The sequence below is a fragment of the Platalea leucorodia genome (assembly GCF_965183815.1).
Source record: "Platalea leucorodia genome assembly, chromosome: W".
Taxonomy (NCBI): Eukaryota; Metazoa; Chordata; class Aves; order Pelecaniformes; family Threskiornithidae; genus Platalea; species Platalea leucorodia.
The window spans coordinates 39,440,990-39,451,446 of NC_138859.1; the positions used below are offsets into that span (position 1 = coordinate 39,440,990).

Consider the following 10,457-nt stretch of genomic DNA (forward strand, 5'->3'; position numbering starts at 1 on the left):
ATTAATAAAATGAACCTTTTAGGATAAAATTAATTGTTTACTGTTTGAAAAGCTTCCTAAAATCTTTACTATGAAATGCTTAATATTTTGTTTATCTCTATCAGTACTGAATATTTACTTTAGTATTTAATAATTAAGATCAAAGCTTTCAGGAATGACTAGCTGTTTCCTATAATGAACTATTCAGATGACTAACTTAATTAGTCAACTTATTAACTTATGCATTGTGACCCATGTAATGCAACTAAATGATGAAGATTCATTAAAAGTGTTTCTTCCTGTGAACCAAAATAGGTCTAGGAAATAAAAAGATGGAAATCATATCAGAATCATAGAATGCTTTGGGATGGAAGGGACCTTTAAAGGTCATCTAGTCCATCCCCCCTGCAATTAGCAGGGACATCTTCAACTAGATGAGGTTGCTCAGAGCCCCATCCAGCCTGGCCTTGAATGTTTCCAAGGATGGGGCATCTACCACCTCTCTGGGCAACCCATTCCAGTGTTTCACCACCCCTATTGTAAAAAATTTCTTCTTTATATCTAGTCTGAATCTACCCTCCTTTAGTTTAAAACCATTACCCCTTGTCCTATCGTTACTGGCCCTGCTAAAGAGTCTGTCCCCATCTTTCTTATAAGCCCCCTTTTTGAAAGGCCACAATAAGGTCTCCCCGCAGCCTTCTCTTCTCCAGGCTGAACCACCCCAGCTCTTTCAACCTTTCCTCATAGGAGAGGTGTCCCAGCCCTCTGTTTTTGTGGCCCTCCTCTGGACCTGCTCTAACAGGTCCATGTCCTTCTTGTACTGAGGACCCCAGAGCTGGACGCAGTACTCCAGGTGGGGTCTCACCAGAGCAGAGTAGAGGGGCAGAATCACTTCCCTCGACCTGCTGGCCACGCTTCTTTTGATGCAGCCCAGGATATGGTTGGCTTTCTGGGCTGTGAGAGCACGTTGCTGGCTCATGTCCAGCTTTTCCTCCACCAGCTCCCCCTAAGTCCTTCTCCTCAGGGCTGCTCTCAATCCCTTCATCCCCCAGCCTGTACTGATACTGGGGATTGCCCCGACCCAGGTGCAGGAGCCTGCACTTGTCCTTGTTGAACCTCATGAGGTTCACACAGGCCCATTTCTCCAGCTTGTCCAGGTCCCTCTGGATGGCATCCCATCCCCCAGGCATGAAAGAATTGCTCCAGTTTTGTATATATTGTCTCAAATTCAAACATTATGCATGCTGCATAGGTTTTACATCTGTGAGCCACTAAGGAAATATTATTTAAACAATACAGAGAAATTAAGACCTCCCAGCTCAAAGAGAAACTTCAGTACATATCAAGCTTCAAATACATGAGTATATGCCAAACATTCTTGTAATTATGAGTAAACAGAGTACAAAGCATTTTTTGAAGCTAGCTAAACACAAGACCTTTAGGGTTCAAGATGCATTCTCTAATAATTGTATCAGCAATATGTCCAGAACTTCACAACCACAATATTTTTGCATATCTGAGAAAAAAGGTTTTTTTTCCCCCAGCTTTACCATAAAGCTGCCTATAAAGTAATGTTATGATATGCTTCATTGCTACAATTAGTTGCAAAGTAGATTTTCAGCAAAATATGTATCAACTTAAAGAATGGGAAACTTTCAGCCAGTTCATATCATTCTTATTGAGCTCTAAGTTAAAACTGTTAATATAATTTGTATTCACATTATTTTCTGGGATATGGACAGGTTTCAAAATACTTGCGGCTTTGGTACAACAGAACTACTTGTGTACTGTGACTCATGTAATGCAACCAAATGATGAAGGTTCATCAAAAGTGTTTCTTCATGTGACTCAAAATAGATGTAGAAAATAACAAGATTTCAAAAACTAAAACAAGAAAACATAATTAAGCAGAGAGAATTACTCAGTTCCATCAGTTTTACTGTTTTTCTCGCTAGCAATTTCCTTTCTGTCACCTTCCATGATAAAGTTATAGCTGTCTTTTTTTTTTTTTCTCTCCTTATAAATTCTCCTTTCTAAGTAGTGTTCTCAACACTCCTTCACAAAGACTCCTTTTTTATGTGGTATAATCCCAAAGACATTGTGTTAAGCCCATCCAGCACTGACCCTGCTGGAGGGTGTACACTGGATTCTAATACAGCATAACATGTCATGCATTTCATTCAGTCCTTTGCAGAAGTCCAGACCTATTCAGAGAATATATTAGGCATATACTTTGAATCAAACCAGAAGTGGCCTCAAAACAATTCAAATTGCACATCAACATGTATTTGGAATTGCTAGTAAGTGATCATTTAGGTTTACTCAACAGAATTAATAGGTGCATTTGCATGGTTTATCTTCAGAATCTTAAATTCTGTATCTTAGATTCTGAAGTCTCAGCTCAGGAATAATTATAGCTGACTCAATGGGATTTAGTGTAGTCAACTGCAGGAATGGCTATAATTCATACGTAGACTATAACAAGTATATACATGAGAAAAATACATTTCTGTGCCTCTATACTGTGATATAAACAATCCATATCTTTTAATTTTACTATAATCAGATAATCTGGAAGGGAACAAGTGTGCCACATAAGGTCTAGCAAACAAAAATGGAGATATTTAGGGGAAGATCTATGAATGTGCCAATTGCAGAAGCTATGACTATTCACAACTGAGAACTGTCTTCTGGTGGTTTTTTTGATGGATACATTTCATTCCTTTTTAACTAAAAATATACATTGTTATTTGAAAGATATTGCAGACTATTGTAGCTAAGGAAATAATCAAGGGCAATGAGTTTAAATACTGATTTGCAATTTTTTGTGTACTTTTGCTTCCTAATACACAACAACAGCAAGTTGTACCCAGAACAATCTTCTGCAGGGAAATACTAAATGTTGGTTTCCCTCAAGATTTATTTTATCTATAACTTGGATTAGATTTATCTGTTTCCTTAGGCAGATAAATAACTTCTCATTCATATTTCTATCAGGATGGCTGTATTAATTTTCAAATTGAAGTGATTTATCTTTTTCAGTGCTGTAAGCCATACTATCAGTTTACTTTGTAGTCTTGTCCACATATTTTAGCAGAATTATATGGTGAATCCTCGATCAATTAAAGGCAATGCTTCAAAAACTTCAGTGTGACAGGATTTCCTCCATAGTATTAATATTCTTTGCTGTGGAGGCTCTTAAAAAATATGAAAATTTTTCTCTCTGACTGAAGCAGACTGAAAGCATGTGTCCACTCTTTGTTTATTGAAAAATTTAGTCTTAAATGCATATTCTATAATTATGGTGCATTTAATTATAGCCAGAGAATGAAGATGTGAGCAAAAAGATTGAGGGAAAATTAATTGAACTGGTCTTTTGGAACTGACAGGTTGAGCTATTGAAAGATGGCCAATGAAATACTATTGAAATTACAAAAGAGTTCAAACCTCTTTTTTGAAACTGACCTTATACCAATCCCATGAGTGAGACAACTCCTTTGGGGTCAGACCCACATAGGTGATGTCATTGCATTTGTACCAAACATTGGCTGGGATTTCATACACTGCGGTCTGATTTTCATGATAAATGCACAACTTTTTGGCTATATTTCAGCTGAGCATCCTTCTTCAGTTCTAGGAACTTCAAAAATTTATTCTTCTGTTTCTCAGAGGTGTAAAATATTTCAGTATAACACTGATGAAAGAAGAATCCTTTTGGTTCTCTCACTTTCAGAGAAGGAGAGAAGAATGTCCTTAGAGGAAAGCTGAAGAGCTTTTACATTAGTTTCCACTAAAAACTACATACAACTACTTGTCCAGATTTGTAGTTGCTTTCAAGCAGATCCAGCAAAGTTAAGTTCTTGGCAGACCTGTGTGATCATAATTTCAACTTTGCTTCCATAGTTTTCAGGTAAATGTATGGGGGACCAATAATAATAGACATCAACATCGTGAAATCTAATAAAAGACTAGATAAAAAGCCTTGAAGGTCTTCAAATCCCCACAAATAGTGTCACTTCAGTACATTTTTGGTATCACTTAGAATTCAACATTTTAGCTATGTCTACCAAAATCCAGGCATTATGTTGCACATATTTATCATGCTATTCTGAAATTATAATTTTGACACTTCCTTGAGCTGTACAAGGTTTTATGGCATGCTATAGTTCACCAGTGCAAACAGAGGCATCACATCATTACACACAGCTACCCCTACCCCACCCTGAACTGTGTTGTTTGATATCATCACCTACTTTTAGTTTCATCTGTCTTAGAAACAGATGATTTAGCTCAAGTTACAATTCTTTTTATCCTCTTACACCTTAATACTGAGCTGTTGTGTAACTTTATCCAATCTAGCACTGAGGTAAAAAAAAGAAAAACTACATTGACCTTTTTAGTCCAGATTCTGCTGTAAACAGCAGTGACATCCTGTGATAAAAAAAAATCCCCCATTCTTTATAACTTTGGAAGCTGCTGTTTCATCTTGCCACCAAGTAAGAGCAACAATCGGCTGGTTCTAAGGGGCTTTGCAAAGACAGTTAAGACATTTACCGTCCTCAGGAGTGGTGCTTGATTGTTAATTACTTCGCCAACAGTGTGTTATGATAACTTTGCCAATGCACCTCAAATTTTAATTCCTCCTTTCTCTCTGGTTGTCTTATCCAACTCAGCCATGTCACTGTGTGGGTACACAATCCATTGCAGAACAGAACCTCAACAGGGACTGCAGACATGACCACAACCCAAATTATAAATCATGAGAATTTTCTTACATGTACTCTTTTGTCCTTGATTCAGTACAGTTTCCTTTCATCTCTCCCAGTACAACTCAGAATCTTCTCCCTAGCTGAAGCCCCAGTGTTGATCATTCACGAGGTATTCAGAGGTATTTAGAGCACTAGGGACTCTGAGCCTTCAACTGACTTTATGTGGGTGGCCATCTGTACACACATGATCCCACTGAAGTCAGCCCAGGTCCAGTTCTCCTCTGAAAGCAATGGTATGGTTGTGGCCTCACATGGAAAGCTGTCAGCAAAATTACTTCTCTTCTTTTTTTCTAACAAAGCCCTGTTTGCAATTTGAGTGTTTATTATTAAACTGTATCATTAGTATTTTTTTTCTGAATCTAGAAAGCACATGCATCTCACTGATTTTGTACTGATGAAAATATGATCCACTCTCAGGGAGAATCGCTGGAGTGGGACATAACACAAGAATTTACCAGAGTGCCATGTATTCACAGGCTCAGATAGGAATTTCTTAAAACCTGCCTTCACTGGAAAATAATAATGCATCACTAGTCAAACTTTCCTCAGCAACACACTTGTATCTACAGAAATTTTATCAAGAAAAGTTTTTCAGGACCAGGCAAAAATTTCTAAACCAAAGCAAGGCCAACACCAAAACAGCATCCATTAGTATTCATGCTGTCATGGTGGACAGTTTAAATCCTTCTCCTACACATGAATAAGACTGATGCATCTAAGGTGAGTACTTCAGCCTCTAATGTTTAAAGTTATTTAATGCCTAGTGAATACTTGATTATGAAAAAACAGTAAAGCAGCTTTCATGGGAAAGGATAAAAATCAAACAAAAAGGGGTGAATTGATACTTCTGAGAAAGCCAAGTTCAAACTCCTGGTTCAAATCAGACAATACAATGTTTTCTGCACCCCAGGCACATGCCTTAACACAAGTATAACAACCGCCATGTGTGGAGGTTTTCTCAAAGGACAACACAAATCCTAACTTTTGCCCTAGTACAGATCAAAAACCCCAAAGGTTAGATCTCAGAAAGCCTTGTTGGATGAGAAAGCCATTTCCATTTGTTCGTTCTTCTTTGTACTCAGCACCTGAATCACAGCAGCAAATTAAGCAACTATGGCAAGCTGCTGTTTATCAGGACAAAGTAATGAGCAGGAAGAATTTGTGCTGTGGGGTGGCATCTTCCTGACATGACTTTGATTCTTGAAATGACAGTTAAAAAAAAAAAGAAAAAAAAAAGAAAGCAGTTCAGTTTAACTGCCTTTCCAAAGCAGGTAGGTTTTGTCATTTAAGTTTAATGTTCCAAGAAACCCAGCAGCAATGAATAACTTCGTTGAGCTGAAAATGAGTTTGTTCAGGATTTACTCTAGAACACCTGGTCTCTCCACCAAAACTGTTCTACATAGAGTTCTGGCCACAAAGAAATGAGCTGCATTAATTAAAGCCAAACAGAACATCAAGGTCTACATGCAAAGTCTACAAGGGAAGGCTGAAGTTCAGGGCCAGTATGAACAGCTTTAGTATTGATGTGGTTTCTAAATCTTTCAGTCTTGCCCTGACCCAAAGAGTGTAAAGTAGAGAAGACCATGGCTGACCCCTCAGTTCTACTTAGTTGGGTGTGTATTTTGCAACATGTTTGGAGAACAACCTGTGCCACCACACTGGGTGGCTCCATCCTTAGCCCCTGTTCCCAGTGCGACTCATCCAGGCCCGTGGCTGCGCTAGTGCTGGTTAGTGACAACTGGAGATTCTCCTTCTAGCAAAAGTTCTAGTATTATCCTTATAGCCCTGTTCACAGTATTCATTTTAAATGCATAGGATAAATATTTCTAACCCTCAATTTTAAAAAGAGGATGAAAAAATGCTTTGTGACTATAACTGCATGGGAACCAGAAAAATAAAATAAATAATTAAATAATTGAATAAACAACAAACAAACAAATAAAATCATTCCTCCATTAATTACCTAAAAATAAACTAAAAAAACATATTTTTAAAAAAATAATTAGTTTGGGATGTTTTCAGCCTTCGTTAGGACTTCTCAAAGTTCTAGCTAGCAAAGCTCTTGTTTTCGTTTAATCAAAACATTTGCTGGTGTCATTTGCTGAAAATGCTGCCTTTCCATTTTGAGAAGCCAGTCATGCTGAAGGAACAGCTGATCAGACTGTTGCAACTCTTTAAAAGAAATATACCAATTTACACAAATTTACACCATTTGAGGATCTGGCCCTGATCATGGATTTGTGAGAACATTTCCATAAATGTAGGGTAACACAGGAAAACCAGAATGTAGCAGTTGACAAGACATTTTATGTTACTAATACATTCATAATTTTTTAGTGGAGTTAATAATAACAGTATATATAGTTGCATGCACACTCTGTGTTTTTAGTGTGGCTTTTTGTCTTTAGAGAAACTCAGCTCTGAGCTTTTTCATCCAGTCATAATCCCTTTGAATGTCTTCTGTCTCAGGAAGACAAGTCTTACATGCATTCAAAACTGCTAAAACACAAGACATACGGAAGGCACGAGGACAATTTTTATATCAATTAATGTACCTGATGTATTGCACATGCATAGTGTGTAGTTATTCAGAGCATCTATCATCAGCTACATTAGGCATCTAACTTAAATGCTCTGAATCACATAATTGGGCATCTCCCTTTCCCACTGACTACACTGAAAATTTAAGAGTCTAAGTTTGATCTGTTTAATTAAATCTAAGAGAGATGCTATAGGTGAAATGCCCCTCCTTATCAGAAATTACTTAGCTGTGTGTATCATCTGACACAATTTGTTGCAGGACATAACTGGATAAAATGACTTGAGCTAAAAAATTAGATGTGAGGATTGAATATATTCTTTGCTTCCTGAGCTCAATACAGACAACAGTGCATTAAGAAAAAAAAAACAGAAATAAATGAAAAAAAAAACCATAAAAATTTAACACAATAATAAATTTTTATTTCTGTCCTTGTTTCTCTCATGCACTGAGATCAAGAACAGCTTTCCTCTGGGCCCATACAGCTCAAAACTTTGATTTTAAAATGTGATCAGAGTTTCTCATGCAATCATAGTTCCCAGCACCTGGTGGTATAAGAAAAAAGAGAAAGCACCCTTCAGCTACTATAAAATTTGTAATAGAAATGTGGCAATTGGCATCACCCATTTCAACTGGGGGTAAGGGTGGCTGATTTTAACTTTTTAAAATTGTCAGAGTGCCTAAAATGCTTTGGAGGAAAACCTTAACCCAGAAGTTTGAAATACAGGTGATTTAAGGGAGAATTAAGGACATTCAGAACCTCCGAAAAACTGATCTCTCCTTCAAGGACGTGACAGTGGATTTCTGGGTCTAACTTTAGGAAACTATATTTTTACATGAGATTTTCAAGGGCATATTTTGAGTGCCTCTGAAACAGCTTATATCATTGTTGCAACTTGTCTTATGTGGTGAAAGGAACTTGCTAAAGCAGAACTCTCTGCGGGACTAAAGTCACAGTGATTTCTTTTTTTTTTCACAGGAATTTTTGTCCTCCCAGATATTTCAAATGTATTTACAGAAGCTCTCATCACACACAGAACCATCTCAAATTTTAAAGAAACCTAGTGACAAGCTTAATATTCATGCCTGGATTACAACCATCAGAAAGTTCAGAGGCTTGGTTCTTCACAAAAATAGTGAGGCAGAGCCTCAGGTGCTACTAACTGCCATGCTACTGAAATCATGCAAATTTAGCAGAAAGCACTAAGTTGAGGAGGTGCTTTTGGAGTCTGGATTCAGATCTGAGTATAAAATTGATGCAGCTCCATGTGGGAATAATTGATTCTGTAACTTTGCATAGTGTTCAACTTTCTAAACAAACATTAAAATACAGCAACTTATAGGGTCACGTTGTGGTTAGTCATTGTGAAAGGCAAAAAGAAAAAAAAAAAAAAAGGTATGTTTACTACAGGTTGTAGTATATTATTTGGTGGCCCTCAAGCTGTGCCCAGGAAGTTACTTTCGAGAACAGGACACAGAACATCAGCACCTCATTTATAGGAAGTCAGGACTTAAATGTCTGTTGAGAAAAATACTTAAACTCTCTGATACAAGTTATAGCTACATCTAAATAGTTTTGAAAAACAAATAAACCCAATATAGAAAGCATTCACCCTACACTGTCACTGAGGGAGGGAGAATATAATTTTAATTTCTGTCTTGTACGGAAGAGACACAAGCATAGGTTAAAGCTTTAAGGGGTTGTCTGATGCACAGGTCTCATGTTATTTCTGAACAGAAGAGGGGATTCCACCTGAAATGAATTGGGTACTAAATGGGTAAAAAAGCAAATACCCAAGAAAGCAAGAACAGAGAGGACTCACTGTCTCTTGGGCTGCTCTTCTGGAACCTTTCCAGGTCCATGCTGGGGGGGTCTGCTGGGCTTCTGAGGGGGCTGGCCCAGCTTGAATAGTGGGGGCAAGGCCTTCTGGTTGGGGGTTCCTGAGCTCCTGTCCCCACCCTCTTTCTCTTGTGATCCATCTGATGGCCTATCTGAAGCAAGCACTGTGTTTGTCTTAGAGAACTTGGGAGAAGAAGAACTTGATTCTTCCTGTCTGATTTTGTTGAGAAAGATGTCCTTGGCAGTACTCGCTCCCTTTTCTTCAGTCTTTTCCTCTATGTTTTTGGGGGTGCCTTGAGATGAGCTGGACCAGTGGCCAGTAGGCTTCAGAGCCATGTTAGAAAAATGACTGCCTGCAGCTTCTGCAGCACAGTTACTGTTTTCATCCATTTCCTTTGCTGCTTTAAATGAGTGTATATTTGGTCTAGGGCCTGATAGTCCTTCATCCAGAAAAACTTTTTTTTTTAGAAGTGTCTTCATTGTGGCAGACCTCATGGTTTAGAGAAGGTTTCTGTGCAAGAAGTGGTTTAGAGAAAGGAGGCTTGGGCTTGTTTTCTTGTGTTGCAGACATGAAGTTTTCCTTAACTCCAGTTACTTTTGCAAATGCTGGTTTTGCCTCACTCTCCTGTGGTGCAAAATTCGAATTTCGTTTTGTTCCCAGAGGCTTTCTCATGAGGAGCAGAGTTAAGGAACTTGTTCCCTGCAGGTTTTGGATACAGAGGCTTTGGCTCTTCTTTTACCAAGTCACTGGTTTGGGGGGGGGGGGTTAGTGCATCCAGCTTTTCCATCATTTTCTCTGTTAGTTGCCTGAAGCTGAACCCCAAACCTTTGTGCCACTGGTTTCAAATACGGGGGCTTTGGATCCTTCTCTGTCTTATCATCAATTGAAGGCTTGACCCCCAGAGGAGGCTTAGGATGAACAGGTTTGTGAAAAGTACTGGGTCCTGAAGGAGCAGTTGCATTTCCTTGACTGGCAAATTTCTCAAGTGCTGCTTTCCTCATCTGTAATCCCGTATGGATAGGTTGTCCTGAGACTTTGAAGGGTTGACTGTTACTAGAAACATCCTCTGTGGGGCTGTTATCCGTGTTAAATTTCACCATGTGTGACTTCACATATGCCTTGCCATCCTATGAGCATAAAGAAGAGAAAAAGAAAGAGCAGCAATGAGAAAGTCTCAGTTGCAATGTTCACACATACTGTACTTTAAAGAGTTTCCTGGTCTGAGGCTTGTAGTACTGCTGATTGGCTGTGGAGATATTGTAGCACATCTTCCTGTAGGGTTAGAGAAGCTGAGCATTTTGTTACGTCCTTGCTGTGGTTATATAATCT

At 38.4% G+C, this 10,457-nt stretch overlaps 1 protein-coding gene across 1 annotated transcript in view; it reads right to left on the reverse strand.

Moving 5' to 3' along the window:
- LOC309601972 (FYN-binding protein 1-like) overlaps positions 1 to 10,249 on the reverse strand; it is a gene marked incomplete at its 3' end in the record, with an annotated part of 60,541 nt that extends 50,292 nt beyond the window's left edge. The window contains 5 exon segments of the mRNA XM_082335227.1: positions 9,111 to 9,159; positions 9,161 to 9,592; positions 9,594 to 9,792; positions 9,794 to 9,891; positions 9,893 to 10,249. Of these exon segments, the coding sequence (XP_082191353.1) occupies positions 9,111 to 9,159; positions 9,161 to 9,592; positions 9,594 to 9,792; positions 9,794 to 9,891; positions 9,893 to 10,228 (1,114 nt within the window). The 5' untranslated portion in view covers positions 10,229 to 10,249.
- Between the last annotated feature and the right edge of the window lie 208 nt (positions 10,250 to 10,457).